The following is an 18,644-nucleotide window of genomic DNA, read 5'->3' on the forward strand; positions in this document are numbered from 1 at the left end:
ATGGGGGTGATGGTCGTGGGATACTATTTTAAGGACTTCCTTCTCTTATACAGATTTTTCCATGCTGGGAGAGGACAGATAAGGTATGTTCCACTAATGTTCCTCATTAAACACACATGCATGCCAGCAGTCATTTCCTTTTGTCTTGCTATCCCATGACAACAGATTGCATATCATCGGAAATTGGAATGGGGACCTTATTTAGTTTGGATCTCTCTTCTCCATTGTTTAATTCCACATTCAATTTTTCACTCTATGCCTGCCTGCTTTGCAGAAATACACGATGACTGAATATAGGAACAGGTAAATGGATAATGGCTACTTATTGAAGACTCACCACATAGACTTTTCAGGATCACCTTGACCAGCAGCCCCCCAACCCCCATTTTATCTCTGGGCTGAAAAGTACTAGGTACTCAGTGAAGATCTGATGACTGATGGGCATGCGTGTCGTAAGCACGCGTTCCTGGTGCTTTGCTTACTATATTGATCAAGCTCCAGCAGTGAGCTTCCCTGTTTCCTTTATTGCCGGGATGCAGAGGTGTTTTGGTGGTATTTAGAGGAAGCTGGATGCCTTTTCCATCCAACATGCTCTGTTCTCTGACGCTATCGTTGTTTTGCCTTAAGACTGCAAAGCTCTGACGGCAAACTTTTAAAACGATCCCAGCTATTTGGTCTTTGAGTATCAACTTTTATCCAAATGTTGCTATGAATTTATTCTTGTCCCTTAAGAATGTGATTTTAAATATTTGTTTTTCTAAACGGGATCGATTAGATCTAAGAATGCATGTTCTTTCCACTTACCAGACAGTAACTGTGTGCCAGGCGTTGGGTAATAGCTTCCACAGTCATTATTTCATTTACTGCCTTACAACCACCCTCTGAAGGAGATGCCAACACGGGGGGAAACTGAGGAAGGTTATGCCATTTGCCCAAGACCCCACATTTAGGGTGGGGCTCTTCCCACACCTCCATCGAAATCCATGTAACTTTTATCAAAGTCCATGTGATTGGTCACCCAGAAAACATTTTCTGAGAGCACACGGTAGGGCTGTATTTACAACCTGGGAAGCCCATATCTGACTAAAGGAAGAAGCCCCCAGGTAACAGAGAGGTGACACTGTACCCTAAGGAGCTGTCCTGGACGTGGCATAGCCCTGACTTCAAGTCCCTGCTCACCCACTTACTGGACCTGAGACCACAGGAAAGTTATCTACTGGAACAGGAGACTCGGTTTCCACATCTATAAAATGGAGATAACAGTATAGATTGAATTCTATCAACTTGCCAACTTGAAACAATTTTTGACCTCCAACAAAGCATTTTCAAACGGCTTCACCTAAAATTGTCATTGGATCACTGTAGGAGTGCGCTTAGGAAGCACTCAATAAATGGTGCTTTTTAGTAGACTGCTCTTCCTGATTTCATTTTGCGCAGTCAGTCAAGTTCGTCTGTATTCTCGGCCTACACTTCACATGAAGGGAAGCTGGCCTGAGGTTATACAGGTGCTGGAGCTGATAATTCAGGGAGACAATAAGACTGTGTGGATAGTCAAGAATTAACAACAAACAGTCTCCTGAGGCCCTACTGCTCCGTGTATTTTTTCCCCTTCGTTTAGTCTTTTAATTACTGAATGAATTTACAAACGCTTTTTTTAAAAAAAGAAACTGGAAAGAGGGAGTATTGAGGAAGTTCAGCACACTCTGTGTTAAAGACAAAGCAAAGGTTTTAAAATCAATTCTTGCCCCTCGAGTCACATCCTGCCTTTGATGTGACCCAGGGCTCCCGGCGCTGGGAACCGGCGCCCCTTCGGCAGGTCCACCCTGCCCACCCACGCCTGGGGGGTCAGCTTTACCTGCAGGGCGTCGTTTACTTACACTGAACCCTCGCTTGCATTAGCCTCTTTACTCCCCCTAAGCATTCCCCCAAAAGGAAGCTCTCCTCTTTCCCCTTTCCAAGGGAGGAAGAAGACCTAAGTTGAGTCACTCCGCCCAAGGTCTGTAAGCGGCGGAGTCACCACGAACCCGAGCGCCCGGACTCCCTCTCACTCGGAACTTCCCATTTTCCTATTTGGCACCTTTTCACCTAAGAATCCTCCAAACTTGGCCACACCCAAGAAAAAGGGATCAGCCTCGCCCACCGCGCTCCCCGAGTCCGGGCCCCGGGCGCGGGTAGGAGGAGTGGCACCGCCCCCGGGGTATTTAACCCCCGTCTGGATCCAGCGAGGCGCCGGCTGCTCCCGCTCTTCACCGCTCGCGCCTCCCCTCTCTCCTCCCCACTCGCTCCGGGCGCGCCCCACCCTCCGCCCCGCGCTCCCCTCGCGCAGGCACCGGCCGGCGGGCGCCGGGAGTGGGGAGCGGGCGGCGCTCGCCTCTGCGGAGCCGCCTCCTGGCCGCGGCCGCCGCGCGCAGCCCAGACCGCACCTCCCGGGCTGCCGCCTCCTGGCTGACCGCACCGACTGCGCCGGACAGCCCGGGCCGGGACGCCGGCTCCCAGCGCCCCGCAGACGGGCAGGAGGCTGTGGACGCCCAGCCAGCAGCCCGCAGCATGGATTCGGATTCTGGCGAGCAGAGTGAGGGCGAGCCCACGACCGCCGCAGGTACTGACGGAGGGGTCGCGGCCGCACGGCCGGGAGGGCTGGGACCGGGAGAGGAGAGGCCGGGGCAGGAAATCGCGAGTATTTCTCGGAGCTGCCAGGCGGGAGGCCAATCGCCAGCAGCTGGGTCCCTTCCAGGCAGGGACTGGCAGTGGCTCCGCGCTGGGAGTTTGCAGGGCTTTTCCCCGCTTTGCACTCGGGCGCGCCGGAGGCGAAGGAGGCGCGGCGGCGTGTAGCTCTCGGCGCAGCAGGTCTCCCGCAGCGGGCTCGGGTCTCCGGAGCTGGATGGGGGTGGGGAAGGGTTTGGGAAATCCAAGACCTGTAGTTTGCTACGGTGAGGGTTGCAACATATCTGCCTCTGAAATAACTTTCCGAGCTCTTGGCCCCGTCCTCGAATCCGGGGCGACGCGGCCGCTGCGGAGCAGGTGACCCGGGGCGAGGAGATGACTGGGGTCGCGGGAAAGAAATACCCCGCGGGTGGACGTGCAGGGGTCAAACCACAGCTAGCGGCTGCCCGTTTCGCTAGACCAGCCCATGCAGAAGCATTAGCCCGCCGCCTGTCCCGCACGCGCGCAGGAGGTCCCTCCGAGGGTCCCGGAACACAGGCGCGGGGGGCGCGCCGGGGGCCGGGCCTCGCCTGGAAGAGGCGCCGCCGGCTTTTCACAATCGATAGTTATTGAAGCAATGGGTGGATGCTTAGGGAAAAAATGAATGCGCTCCCCCGCCCCTCCCTGATACTGAGCAACAGGAGGAAACCACCCACAGCCTTGGGTGGACTTACTGCTGGGCTCTGCCCACCTGCACTGGCTTGGCCCCGCCCGCCGCCCTGGAGTCCAGGCGCCGGGGACAAGAACATCCGCGCCACGTGCCCTTTTTGCGGCCCCCTGTGTGACCCTGAAGGCCAGCCCTCGCCAGCAGACCTGTGACCTGAGTGCTGGGACCCACCTGGTGTAGACCCGAGGCCCTGGACTAGTCCCCACTCTTCCCAGTGTCAGACCAGCGTCCTAAGGATGGGGACCAAGTGACAAGAGGGCACCATCAGCCCCAGAGTGGGGGTAGGAAAGGCAGGCTCTGGAACCAGGCAGGACAGCGCCAGGCGCCTGCCAAGGACCCTACATGTATCATTGCCCTTCATCCTCACAGCCCCTGGCCAGGTGACTGTCATAGCTTGCCCACATCTCACAGTCAGGGAGTAGCCAAGGACGGAGTCCTTTTCCACTGGGTCATACCCCTCAGCCTCTCACAGGACGCTGTGGCCAACACCTTCAGGTGGGTGGGAAGAGGCTGCAGAAAGGAAGGGTGGCATCACCAAGATGCCTGTGTGTGAGGATTCCTGTGTGTGCGCCAGGGCTACCTGCTTTGTGTAGGTATAATTAATAAACATGAGCCCTTTGCCTGCCTGTATGTTTCTGTGGCTGTGAAACATTAAGGTTTCATTTCACAGGTGACTTGTGGATCTTCTCACATCATTTAAAAGTTGCAGTGGGTGTTTTGTGTGTATCTAAGTATATCTTCAAAATTGAATGAGTCGGGGGCGGTGACACTGACACTTTACTTTCTCAAAATCCCAGGAACTAACAAGCTCTCCAGGCCCACCCTGAGATCTCCTTTGGGGTTGATGGGGAGAGGAGGAGAAGATGGGGAGGGGGGAGACATTCTAGAAAAGTCAGTCCTTAGGTGAAAGGGGCAAGTAAGGTATTCTTAAGAGACTTGCTGCTGCTCCCTCCAGCCTGCCCAACGCTGAGTATCTGAATGTGCTCATGTCCGTGTCAGAAGGCCCCTGCACAGCTAACAGCAAACACTACCACTGAAGTCGGGCGGCCAGATGAGGAGTAGGGCAGCCAGCTCTTGTGAGCTGTCGCCATTTGTTTGTGCCTCACTGTTTTCTACAGTCATTTCTTCTTTCTCCATGTGCTTGAATCCCACAAGTTGAACATTTATTTGAATGCCACGAGCCATTCTGCTACACGGCATTCTGTCTCACTCATTATTTTCGGTCTTAAAGTGTTCTTTGAGACAAAGCTTCAAAGCTTGATGTTAATTCACCACCTTGCTATGGCTGCAGCTTGTCAAACGGAAACTCTGTTGCAGCTTCAGATGCAGGTTAAATGACAGGTATGTTAGCCATAGGGACTGACCTCTGTCCCTCTAAGGAGTGTGGACCTGTATCTGTGTAAGCTCGGTGGGTTTTAACTCAGAAGGACAGGAGAGCAAGTGGACCTCTTGGATATCTGTGTGTGTGTGTGTGTGTGTGTGTGTGTGTATGTGTGTGTGCACGCACATACCTATTTCATAGGGAGTTGCCATATAAGGGCTCCTTTCTCCTCCATGCCCTGCCCTTCCTGAACTTGTGAAAAAGCCCTGCCCTAAAATGGGCCTTATTAAGGTCAAGAGCCTGGATTGTGGAATCAGGAAGACCTAGATTTCAATCTCTACCTGATGGGCAAGTTACCTAGCCTCTCCAAACATCAGTTTCCCCCTCGGTAAAATGGGGATTAGCAATAGTACCACAAGGGGCTGTGAGGATAAATAACACATGAAAAGTATTCCTGGTAGTCATTCAATAAATGGTAGCTGCTATTTTGATTACCACCTGATTGGATTATGTGGCATAAGAACACTGCTAAATAATTCGCCCCAGTGCTTTGTAAAATGTAAACCCATAGGCATTTGTAAGCCAATTAATATTGTTGTCATTATTATCACATTAATGCAACTGTCTAAGGAGATTTTTTTTTAATTTTCTCTCCAAGGTGGTGTGTGTGTGTGTGTGTGTGTGTGTGTGTGTGTGTGTGTGTGTGTTGCTTGTTTGTTTGGGGTAGATTATTTTTAATTTACCTCTTTTCACCCTCATCATCTTCCAGCTCAAGGCATGAAGATGGGGATTTTAAATCTACTGCTTTCACCACCCTCTCCTCCAGCTCTAGGGAAAGTTGTAAAAAGCAGAGAACCCCTTGCCCAATCCACCTGGTAACCTGGAGATTAGCCACTTTCATGCCACTTCGAATAGAAGAAGAGGGTGTAACTCCCTTACCCCCTCCTACCCATACACACACACACACACACACACACACACACACACACACACATTTTTCCCTTCAAGGTAGCAGGAGGCACAGGAGGTACTCACCTGATCTCTCTTCCATTTTTGCCCATCTCACCAGTCACAAATTGGCAGAGGAGTGAGGACATCTCCAAGGACCACTTACTCTTTACCCCTTTCAAGAGACTTTTCCAAAGATCTCAGCACCAGCAGATCTCTCATCTAGCACCACCATGCATAGGAGGGCCAAGAGGGGGTGAGATCTGTCTCAATCTGCATTTTCTGTTTTTCAGGAAGCACAGGATGATGCTCTGTGTCGTTCTGCTGCCTGCAGCGCCTCTGCCCTTCTCTTGTTTTATGGTTCTTTCTATGATTAGGAGAGAAGCAGAGTTTATGGAACACTGGATTCATTCCAGAGACCCAACTTGGCAGTCTGTCCTTTGAAACCCTAGAGCTTGGTCTATTAACTCCGCAGTGATTGAGAGTCTGTCCAAAGATGCAACAAGCGAGTAAACATTAGCAATGTCAGCTTTTTCCCTTTCTGGCTTGTAAGACCAGGGTAGTCTACGCAGCTAAAGGCAGACAGCTAGCTGGTCCAGGGCAACCAAGCTGACGAGGCATCCTGCAGCCGGGTAGGTACTGCAGACAAGCATTTCCGTGCTATGGAATGCAGATGTGGTAGCAGAACTTGAAGACAATAAAGGAAGTGGAAAACAGCAGGCTCCTAACATTTCATCCCCTAGGTCCTAAGCTTGGTCCATGTGAACAAAGTAGCAAGGCGTGCGTAGGACCGATTGGTGGCCAGGAGGAGGGAAGGTGTTTCCAAAGTCAGGCACCACTTGAGCAAAGGCACAAATAAACAGGGAGGTGAGTGGAATGGAGGCAATATGCTGGGGAGTACTGGGACATCAAGTTAGATGAGTGGAGGAAGGGCTACTTATAAGAGGATCCTAGTAACTTGGTCCTGATGGTGATGAGAGAATCCCCCTGGGCTAACTATTGAGCAGAGATGTGACCAACTGGGAGCTGGGTTTGCAGAAGCCACATTTGACTGACCCAGGTTTGAGGGTGTGGGCACAATATCAGAGGGGGTGGCAGTGCTAAGCGCTACGGCAAGGCAGAGAGGAAGGATGCAAATGCCATTTCAGAGGAACAAACTGAAGTTGGTGACAGATTGTACCAAAGCAGTGAAAGGAGACTGCTGTGTTAACAGGGGTGAGGGCAGGGAAATGCAGGAGACGCACTCCCAGCCCCTCCTTCCATCAGGAACTTCGTGATGTCTGCCTTAAAGGTACTTTTCCCCTGTAGACAGTAAATCATGCCAGAGCATTAGTTCTGGGGATGGTGAGGTTCTGGAGTTTGTTGATTCTCATTGTTAGGTTCCTGGAGGAGGCTGTACAGTAACCTTTGTCAACTGACAGAAGGACGATGAATGAACGGACCGACTGAGGGCAGGGACCTCCTGGGGATGACGTACCGCTTGGCTGTTAGTCCCAGTCCCGTGTTTTATTCCTGTTTGTGGACATATTCAGGGGCCTCTGCCTTGTCCGCACAGTGGGCTGTAGCTGCTTTGAGGGTCAGGACCTTGTCTGGTGCTTTCATGTTCCCGAGATTTTTATGGACATAATAAATAAATGAGATCCTGACGAGCCTCCTGGGAACTCTGCACTGTAAGGCCAGATCAACAGCCAGAAACCTGTCCAATGAAGCGGGACTTCCAACACTTCCCTTCCATGTTTGGTTTTGCTTCATTGCTTTAAGACTTCTCGCACTGTCTAGGACGCTGTGTTGGAAAGTAACGGGGAGCCAAGAGAGATAAGGACACAGCCCATCCTGTCCACAGGGCTTGAGATCAGGTGGGAGGAGAGGACACATACTGATTACCACAGGCTAAGCCAGTGCATGACGACTCCTGATCTCTTTGCCTGGGATTACACCTCAGCCTCATCTCCGTTTATGTTCTTTCTTGACACCAGCCCCTTTCCACTGTGTGCCTTATGGTTATTTCTGTATATGTCTCATCTCCTGTCCTGAACTATTCTAAGGCCAAGGTCTGGGTCTTTTTCACCTCTCACCAACCCTACTCATGTGCCCTAAACACAGTGGTAGGTTGCTAGCTGGATGGGTGCTGGATGGGTAGGCAGATGTACGGATGCTGTTGTAGGTTGGTTCCACAGGAAGCAGGCTCTGAGATGCAGGTTACGATGTAGTAGCTTTATCTGAGACTGCTCTTGGGATCAGTACCTGGGGAAGAAAAGAGAAATAGAGGGACACTTGATTGTAACGCAGACCCAACAAAGCGTCATGCTCTGGAGCTGGAATAGCCCTTCGAACTGTTCTGAGTTGCGGTGAGGGGCCAGGCCTTTATATATAACTAGAGGCCCAGTGCACGAATTCGTGCACGGGTGGGGTCCCTCGGGGTGGCCGGCAGGGATCAGGCCCCAGCTCGCTCGCCCAAGCTTGCAGCCAGCCTTGAAGCCCTGAAGCCCCACCTGGCACCCCACCATGGCCTGGCGCCGCCCCCTCACCTGCTCCACCATCCCACCGCGGTCCGCTCTGGGTGGGGGCCCATCAGGGCCGGCAGCACCTCCGCTGCCACCCGCTGCCAGCACAGCGTCGCAGACGCCTGCCATGTCCGGTGCCGCCCCTTGGTGGTGAGCGCATGTTTGAACAATTTACATATTAGGCTTTTATTATACTTCTGCTGAGGGCCATCTGCAGGCAGCACTCCCAGCAGCTTGTGGAGTGTTTGGGCTCTGCAAGGCCGGGCGGCATCAGCAACAACTAGTGTATGATTTGGAGCAAGGGGCGTGGTGGCCTGGAGTTCTGGTGAAAAGGCTTCATGGAAGGATGGGCCTTGAGGGTGGGGTCCCTGGAGGCCACCTGGGAGAAGAGGGCTGTCTTCCTCAAAACATAAAACTGGGTGCTGTGGTGGTGGTTTTAGCCAACATGTGAGTTTCTAGAGATGGTGAGAGAATGTTTATGAGTATGTAAACATAAAGCTCTATTTCCTGTTATATTTCTCTTTAAAAAATATGGCACCTGCTTTTTTATTTGTCAACAAAACCAAATTATAGTCACACTTCCCATTAGCACTTTCTCTAACTGGTTATTTTCCTCCAGAGTTACCTTTGGCTCCCACTTGAATTCACATGTAAATCTCTAGAAAAGAAAAACACAACACTATATACATAATTTTGTTGTGTTTTTCCGTCACTTGGCTTCCAACCCTTTATGTAAAATGCCTGTGTAGGTGGGTGTTTGGGCTATATTTTGTACAAGTATAGAAATGAAGAAGAGAGAAGAATTTTTTTTTAAGTTTCTCCTAGCAACCCAATCCAAGAAAACATATCAAAAGAGTGAATACCCTTTGCCCCACATATATTAAGGCATGCCAAAAATACACATTATTTTTTTTTATGCATCAGAAATACTCTTTTTAGGCTACTGCATGGCACAAATTCTGAGGCTGCCTTAGAACAATCTTCCCGTTCATATTGGGTTTCCTAAACATTACTGCCTGGGAATAAATTTGAGGCTGTTCATGGAAAATCTAGTGTGCAGTCTATAAAAAATGGCAGGCTTGGCGGCACAGAAAGTGCTAGACACACCCTAATAGAAACCAGTATTTTGTAACTCAGTTCTCCAGGAAAAAAAGGACACGCTTTGGCAATGTCCAAGTATTGGCTTCAACTGTTGAAAAGCCACAGGAGCAGCCACCGGCTTCCAGGTTCTCTACTCAGAAGTCAAATATGCTTTCTTTCTGTGAAACCGTTCTAGCCCTGAAAGGCAGCATTCTGGTGATACATAGCTTTATGGCGACTCCCAGTTTCTTTTTTATAGTAGAGGCATCTGATTTTATGTGCAGGAGGGAATTCTGTGAAGGACTGTTCTGGTGAGCACGCACGCCCCACATTCCTGATTTGGGGCCTGTGGTTATGCTGAGAAGATCAACTGATCTTTCAGAGTAAAATATGGGAGAGGGGTGATGGGGGCCATCTGCAGGGCAGGCCTCTTTCTGACCACATGGGAGTCTGGTTCCTTGGTTTCCTTGGGATAACAATGACAAATTCACGAGAGAGACTGGGGTTGGGGTTACAGGGTAAGAGAAACTAGGGTGCAAGAAGTTGTGGTTAATATCAAACAAGATGAAAATCTATAAGGATAGTCTTTGCCAGCCAGAGTTCAGCCCCAGCGGGCTAGTACTGAGTATAAAATAATAGTGATGTTTTGAATTTGTACTTACTCTTTTATATGAATTAAGCATGTACCGTGTATTTGAGACTAAGTTAACCCTTATACTGGCTTTCTGGGCTAGATACTGTAAATGGCCCCATTTTATAGACCAGAAAATCTAAGGCACAGAGAGGTTAAGTAACTTGCTCAGAGATGTGCAGCTTGTCAGTGGATATGAAACCAGTCTAACTCCAAAAATGGTGTTCTTGTACCAGGTAGACTATGTAGTTGGGTCAATGGATGCCACCAGGCTTCTTTGCATCTCCTACCAGCTCCCATGAGACCAAGAACCCTGACCATTAGGTTCTTTCTGTTTGGTTAGGACCCTATTTTAAGCTGCAGACATTACCTGCATTAACCCAGTAACACATGGGCAAGGATGGTTGGCACTGGCTCTGGAACAGGGGCTGGTGAGGGGTAGCTTGGGAGGGAAGATGGGGAGAGCAGCATAAAGCTGCTGCCATGGAGAGAAAGTCCAGGGAGGACCCTGCAGCCACTCTTATCTCCAGAGTGAGGGGGACCTGGTGGATGGTGAATGTGGCAAACACTGAGGGGAGAGAAGGGTTGAAAAGCAGTCAAGAAAGGTACTGAAGACAAACCAACATTCTCTTTGCCAGAGTGCACCTTAGCTGGGGCCTAAGCCACTTTTCCCCACTCCAGCATTTAGAATCTTTTCAGATATAACATCCCCATGGCATGGTAATCAGTTGGATTCAAGGGGGAGAAGAAAAACTCAAAGATGAGACTGCAGCGCAGTGACAGGAACTTGAGATTCAGAGCTATACAACTTGGGTTTGGGTTTTCAGCGCTATCTCTTAATTACTGCTTTTTAGTACCATTTTCTGACCAAAAGAATGCAAGCTCTTGGTAGAATATGTGAAAACAATACAAAGACGACAAGCAGATAGAGCCCTAAGAATAGATGTGCTTTCCAAAGGAATGAGTGTAGTTCTAAAGCAGTTTTGAAAAGATGCAAGAGAGCTTTAATTTGGAAAGAAGGGAGCTTTATAAGAGAACTAGAGGCCCGGTGCACAAAATTTGTGCACAGGTAGGGTCCCTAGGCCTGGCCGCGATCAGAGCCAATCTGTGTGGCAACCATCGGGACAATCGAGGGGCCCCCGCTGGCACCTGCCTTGGCCAGCCTAGGGCCTGCCGGCTGGGGGCAGCTCCTGTGTTGAGTGTCTGCCCCCTGGTGGTCAGTGCATGTCATAGCGACTGTCAGTCCGCTATTGGGTCAATTTGCTTATTAGGCTTTTATTATATAGGATTGGAGTCCCCCTTTCTGAAATGTTTACTTGGGGACACTAAAAACATCTGGCTATACTGCCAGGCAGTGTCAGAACCAGACCTGGAAGCCAGATCTTCTGGCTCCTCTATCCTTCTTCCAAAACATACGTAATTTTTTTAAAAGGAGCCGAGTTTTTCTGGGTGTCAGGATATCAAAAGCACCCCTACACTGTTTCCTTCCAACACTTTCCACCATGTTCTTGCTTCCCCTTCACTCTTATTCCTCTCCTGAGGCTTCTCCCTCCTGGGCACATCTGCCCAGAGGTCAGGCCACCACAGGCCCACGCCAGGCCCTTCCCTTTGCCCCGCCCACACCTGCCTCTCAGTCAGAATTGCCCTACATGGAGCACTCAGAAGATTTCTACTCTTTTTTTCTTTAATACACAAGAGATATGTGGTAAGTTTTACAGATGCCCAGTGACTATTAATTGCAAAGGTTAACTTACTTTTAGTTTAATAGTTACCAGGCGTCAGGAATAGGTTTATTGGCCTCTAATTCTCCAATCATATTTTATCTTTGTCTAGATAGATTTTTCATTTTGGTAAGGAAAATTGTTCATCTGTCAGCCTCTCTACCCTTAGAATTTAACTGCATAATTTAGCGATTCAGTCTCAGCCAAACAAGGCAGGCAGGACTAAGTTAATACAGAGTCCGCTTTTAAAGAGCCCAGAGTTGTATCCAATGGAAATTAAACCTGAATTTTCTTGAATTTTTTTCCTGTTGGCCTCTCTGTATATAATCCTGGTTTCCCTGTACCCGTCCTCAATTGCTCCTGTGGCGTCCCTCATTATTTTCCCTAAGACCATGTTCTTGGCCTTGTTCTTGTCTGACAATACACCTTTATTTGGAAGAGATCACCAGTCTTACAGCACAAAACTAAGGATTCCCAAAGCTGTGGCCTAGCCCAGTTCTCTCCAGAGCAAGAATCCTGCATTTCAGAGGCCTCTGGGTCCCTCCTTACTGTCTAGGAAACACCTCAACTCAGCATTTCCATACCCAGATCACTGTCTTTCCTTCACCTTTTCCCAGCTCTTCAGGTGGCCTCAACAGCCACCAAATTACACAGTTGTGAAGTCATGAGAACAATGAAATATCCTATACACATGATCTCATAGCACAAACAGGACATGGATAAAGCAGGTATTTTTATTCCCAGCTTACAGATGAAGAAACAGATTCAGAAATATTAAATTACCAAATCTATAGGAAATGGATAAATGTCCATAAGTATATAACCTTCCAAGGCTGAGCCAGGAAGAAATACAAAAACAGAAAATAAGCAGTGGATTTTTACTATTTAACACCCCCCACCCCGCCCCCACCTTAAAGGAGACAGAAACAAACATAAACATCCAGCCTAAACAATCTCAATGTTCAGTGAGAGAAGGTCTAAGGTGGCAGCGCCATAGGAAACGGGAACTCTCCCCTTCCTGAGCTTCCCCCTCCCCTGAGCAAACCAAATAAAGAGCAATTACTCCTTGGAGACACCTGAGGGCTGAATGAACAACAAGCAAGTGAAGAGACCCAATGGGAAAAGCTGGGAGGTCCCCCCCCTCCCCCCCCGAGCCCTCAGGGAGCTGCGGGAGCACAGGAGCCCAGGAGCACCATTGTGTACGTTCCCTCCACTTCTATTCAGGTGCTTTGGCCTTCCTGCAAATCACCACTACCCCCAGCTACGTTGGCTGGAGCCTTTTCCCTCTGGAGCAAGCAGGAACAATGGCGCTTCACTGCTAAGCCTGGCCTCAGTGCTCAGAGCCTTCCAGCCTGCAGGCCAGTGCCTCAGGGGTGGGAATTGCATGCCCAGCTCTAAGCAGCTTCCCAAACCATCTGGCACATACTGCCTACGCTCTGGTTACCTCTACACCCGACCACTTTCTGTCTAACAAACCAGGAGAGACTGTATAAAGAAGGCTGGGGTGCCACAGGAGCTCTTTAAGGACTGCAGGAACTCTTTGGGGTTGGAGGGGCTGGTCAGGACCTTTGTTTATGTCTCCCTCTGCCTCATAGAGTGGGTAGGGGTTCTAGCCAGGTGCTCTGGCCTATCAGCAAGGTCACTGCATTGGGTTTCCAGACTCATTCCAGAGTCCATTTTGGCCTCAAACAAAGGGAGCAAGCAGGATCAATAAGGCATTGCTATATGCACCTGGCCCCTTTACCCAGAGCCACTCTGGCTGAGTAGGCCAGTGCCCCTGAGGCCTGAGGCACCCATTTGGCTCTTACCAGCCTGCCAAACCATCCAGCACACACAGCTTACACAGAAGCCACTTCTACAAAAGGCCAAAATAACTAGAGATAGCTATTTTTGCCTAATTCATATAAACAAACATAGAAAGTCAAACAAAATGAAGACAGGAAAATATCTCTCAAATGAAGGAACAAGAAAAATACGGGGGGCGGGGGGGGGGGGGGCAGAGAGGGACAAACAAGGGAAATGGAGGTAACTAATTTACCTGATAAAGAATTTAAAGAAATGGTCATAAGGATGCTGACCAAACTTGAGGGTGGAGCAAAGGAACTTGGGGAGACCTTCAACAAAGAGTTGGAAAGTGTAATAAAGAACCAAGCAGACCTGAAGAATGCAATAACTGAAATGAAAAACACATTAGAAAGAACCAACAGCAAATTGGAAACTCATTAGAACGGATCAGAGACTTGGAAGACAGGCTAGTGGAAATCAACCAATCAGAATAGCACAAAGAAAAAAAGGATTTTTTAAAAAAAGCACAAATGAAAGAAACCAGGATAGTTTAAGGGACCTCTGGGAATAACATCAAGTACTCAAACATTTGCATTACAGGGATCTCAGATGGAGAAGAAAGAGAAAAAGGAACAGGAACTTTATTTAAAGAAATAGTGGCTGATTTGCATCTCTCGGGTGAATAGTGACTTTGGGCATGTTTTCATATGTCTCTTGGCCTTCTTTATGTCCTCTTTTGTAAAAGGTCTATTTAGGTCTTTTGCCCATTTTTTTAAAATATATTTTTATTGATTTCAGAGAGGAAGGGAGAGGGAGAGAGAAATAGAAACATCAATGATGAGAGAGAATCATTGATCAGCTGCCTCCTATATGCCCTCTACTGGGGATCAAGCCAGCAACCCAGGTATGTGACCTTGGCTGGAATCAAACCTGGGACCCTTCAGTCCGCAGGCCGACACTCTATCTACTGAGCCAAACCAGCTAGGGCTGCCCTTTTTTTTTTTTTTATTGGATTGTTTATCTTCCTTTTCTTAAGTTGTATGACAATGAGGTACCATCTCACAACAGTCAGAATGGCTATCATCAATAAATCAACAAACGACAAGTGCTGACGAGGATGCGGAGAAAAAAGGAACCCTCATGCACTGCTGGTGGGAATGCAGACTGGTGCAGCCACTGTGGAAAACACTATGGAGTTTCCTAAAAAATTAAAAATGGATCTCCCATTCAACACAGTGATCCCACTTCTAGGAATTTATCCCAAGAAACCAGAAACACCAATCAGAAAGGATATATGCACCCCTATGTTCATAGCAGCAGAATTTACAATAGCTAAGATTTGGAAACAGCCTAAGTGCCCATCAGCAGATGAGTGGATTAGAAAACTGTGGTACATCTGCACAATGGAATACTACACTGCCATAAAAAAGAAAGAATCTTACCATTTGCAACAGCATGGAAGGACCTGGAGAGCATTATGCTAAGCGAAATAAGCCAGTTGGAAAAAGATAAATATCACATGATCTCACTCATTTGTGGGATATAATGAACAACATAAACTGATGAACAAAAATAGATACAGAGACATAGAAGTATTGAACAGACCATCCAACCTCAGAGGAAGAGAGAAGGGAGGGAGGGGGGCAGGTGAGAGAACAACCAAAGGACTTGTATGCATTCATACAAGCATAACCCATGGACACAGTCAGTCAGGGGATGAGGGCATGTGCTGGGGGGTTGGGAACGAGGGGGGAGAGGTCAATGGGGGGAAAAGGATTCATATGTAATACTTTAAACAATAAAGAATTTAAAAGAAAGAAAGAAAGAATGGCTGAAAACTTCCCTAACCTGGGAAAGGAAACAGAAGGATAGAGTTCCAAACAAGACAAACCCAAAGAGATCCACACCAAGATTTATTATAATTAAAATGGCAAAGTTTAAAGAGAAAGAGACAATCTTGAAGAAAGCAAGCATGAAACAAGATAAATAAAAAATAACAAAAAAATAAATAAAATTGACAAGTCTTCAACCAAACTTACCAAGAAACAAGGAGAAAGAACCTAAATAAAATTATAAATGAAAGAAGTTACAACCAACACCACAGAAATACAAAGAATCATTGCAGAATACTACAATTATATGCCAACAAATTTGACAATCTAGAAGAAATGGATAAATTTCTAGAATTATATAACCTTGCAAGACTGAGCAGGAAGAAATACAAAATCTAACCAGATCTATTACCAGCAATGACGTAGAATCAGTAGTCCAAAAACTTCCAACAAATAAAAGTCCAGAACCAGACTGCTTCACAGATGAATTCTACCATTCAAAGAAGAATTAATACCTATGCTTCTTATACTATTACAAAAAATTCAAGAGGAAGGAATGCTCCCAAACTCATCCTATGAAGCCAGCATTACTCTGATACCACAACCAGACAAAGACATTACAGAAAAAGAAAATTGCAGGCATATATCCTTAATGGACATAGATGCAGAAATTTGCAACAAAATATTAGCAAACTGGATTCAGCAATACAGTAAAAGGATTATACACCATCATCAATCGGGATCCATCCCTGTATAATCACCAAGGATGTTTCAACATTCATAAGTCAATGAACATGATACATCATGTTCACAAAATAAAGGCTAAAAACCATATGATCATCTCAATAGATGCAGAAAAAGCATTTGATAAAATTCAAAATAATTTTATGATTAAAAACTCTCAACAAAGTCAGTACAGAAGGAACATATCTCAAGATACCAAAGGCTATGACAAACCCATCATACAGGTGAAAAGCTGAAAGCCTCTCCTGTAAGATCAGGAACAAGACAAGGATGCCTACTATCACCACTTCATTCAGCATAGAATCGGAAGTCCTAGCCACAGCAAACAAGGAAAGGAGAGAAGAGGCATTCAAATTGGAAAGGAAGAAGTACAGCTCTCATTATTTGCAGATATATATATACACACCTCTAGAGACTACACACACACACACAGCTATTAGAAATAATAACAACTCAGGAGGGAGGTCAGTGATGGGCTGAGGCTCATGGGTGGGTGACGAAGTCAGGTTCCAGCCATCCTTGGGTTTTTGTTTGTTTCATTTTTGTTAAAAAACAAACTTCTCCACATAAAAATAGCTCTGTCAAATGGTCATAACCCAATGAGAGGAGCTGAAGTCTAAGCAAAGTCTGAAGACGGGTGAAGGTTGCTGGTAATTAGGGGCTGAGACTGTCATACAGGCAGGAGGGTGAGTAGGCAAGGATTAAGCACAGCTGGTCAGGTGACCTGGCGGTCGGGTCAGGTGGCAGGGAAGCCAGAGGGGCAGAGGGCTGGAGGACAGAACCATTCTCTCGAGAGTCACTGGCCTGCAGCGGGTCTGCCACTCATGGCTGTGCCTGCCTTCTTGGGCCTCTCCACCTGGAAGGTAGCTGTTCTTAACCTTAAAGAGGCCAAAACTTAGAAATACTGGCTCCAAAGCAAGGGGCCTACTGACCTCTCACCTCAGAAGCAAGTCCTGACTTCTCCACTTCCGCCCTGTCTCCCTGGCCCCAGATCTCTGCCTCATCCTTGATGCTCCCTTTCCTGCAGCCCCTCAGACCGGGTGCTCCTCTCCATTTACTCTGCCTCGGCCCCCCACCCACCCACAAGCCCTCCTGGGCAATAGAGAGACTAAGGCCGGGGAAACTCTGAGGCCTGTGGCCATGACTGGAGACTAGTCATGAAGCAAAGATCTTAAAAGCTTCCAGAGAGAAAACCAGGCCTTTAGGAATGTTACTAGTTTTCTAAATAGCAACACCAAGAGCTAAACAACAAGTGGCACGGTGCCTTCGAATTCTCCAGGTGAATGATTTCTGACAGAGTTCTGAATCCAGTCAAAGCATCAATCAAGTGTGCGGGAGGGATAAAGTCATTGTAAGACATGTTAGGACTCAACATGATCCAGTCCTTAGGCAGCTTCGAGATCAGGAGTCGGCCAGCTGAGGCTCCCCCAGGCCAAGTCCAGCCTGCTACCTATATTTTATAACCCACAAACTAAGAGCGTTTGTACTTTTTGTAATGGTTACATCTTAAATCTTCTATAATAATAAAAGCATAATATGCTAATTAGACCAGACGTCCTTCTGGACAACCTTCTGGACGAAGCCGGGTCTGTGAGGGAAGCCCGGGTCCCAGGTGCCTGCTGGCAGTCAGAGGGAAGCCCGGGTCCCGGGTGCTGGAGGGAAGCTGGTGCTGGCAGCCGGGGAAAGGAAGGCCTACTCTTGCATGAATTTCATGCATCGGGCCTCTAGAAGTTATATTAATACCTTGATCTGTTTTGCTTTTGGCCCTTTATTCTCTAGCCCTTCAAGGTGGTTTGCTGGCACCTATGCTAGACAAAATGGCCCACTGAAATGGGGAATAAGTGAAGAAAGAGGAAGCCATGAGAGCCAAGACACAGGAGGTGGACACAGGAGCGGAGGGACAAGTTTGCAGGGAGAGCTGGGAGGACAGCCCGGAGCAGGCTTAGAGGGAAGCGCACCCAGACACGAGCCAGGGCAGAGTGCTCCCAGAGCAGTCTCCAAGAAAGAAAGGTGAAGTGGACCATTAGTTGATGACTTTGAAACTATTGAGAAGAACTTTATATTCTGCTAGGAACTTTGGGAGTGGATTCGTGACAGATAGAAAACTAACGAAAATAAGGCAGTGTTTAACTCTGGGAAAACAAGATGAGTATGAAAGGAAGTGCAGCCATGGAAGTGATGGAACATCCATGACTCAGCTATGAATGGTGTCTAAATTACAGGAAGTTCGATGAAAAATAGAACCAAATGGGAAGGTAGAAACAAATGGAGAAGAGATTTAAATCCTCACCTTTCATCATAGGAAGTTAAAAGCAAATAAAATCAGGAACTAGCAGTATCAGTATGTAATTTAAATATAGAAAGGTAAACGTAGAAAAGCCCGTTCTTAGGAAGGAGTAGCACCATCAAAGCCAGCTCTCAGCCCAGCAGAATACTGAATGGAAGCTGGAGTAGAGAGAGGAGTGAGGAGACTGTCGTTCGGGTGAGAAATGAGGAGAATATGTTCTAAGGTGGTGCCAGTGAGGCAGAGAAGGGCAGATGCATTTGAAGCTCCCAAGGAAGCTCAGTCGACAGTGTGATGCACCATTAGATGTGGGAGGTGAGGGTGAAAAAGAAGGCAAGGATGGCCCCCGGGTTCTTGTCTGGACACTTGGCAGGCAGCCGAGCCACTTATAATACACGGAGGAGGGCTGCAAAGGGTTGGAGAA

The 18,644-nt window shown here is 47.8% G+C and overlaps 1 protein-coding gene across 1 annotated transcript in view; it reads left to right on the plus strand.

The window, feature by feature from the left end:
* Positions 1–2,243: 2,243 nt before the first annotated feature.
* The window catches only part of TNFAIP8L3 (TNF alpha induced protein 8 like 3), a 44,269-nt gene continuing 27,868 nt past the window's right edge, over positions 2,244–18,644 (plus strand). The window contains exon 1 of the mRNA XM_054716230.1: positions 2,244–2,599. Coding sequence (XP_054572205.1) covers positions 2,548–2,599 — 52 coding nt within the window. The 5' untranslated portion in view covers positions 2,244–2,547. The remainder of the gene's footprint in view (positions 2,600–18,644) is intronic.

The sequence above is a fragment of the Eptesicus fuscus genome, chromosome 5 (genome assembly GCF_027574615.1).
Source record: "Eptesicus fuscus isolate TK198812 chromosome 5, DD_ASM_mEF_20220401, whole genome shotgun sequence".
NCBI lineage: Eukaryota > Metazoa > Chordata > Mammalia > Chiroptera > Vespertilionidae > Eptesicus > Eptesicus fuscus.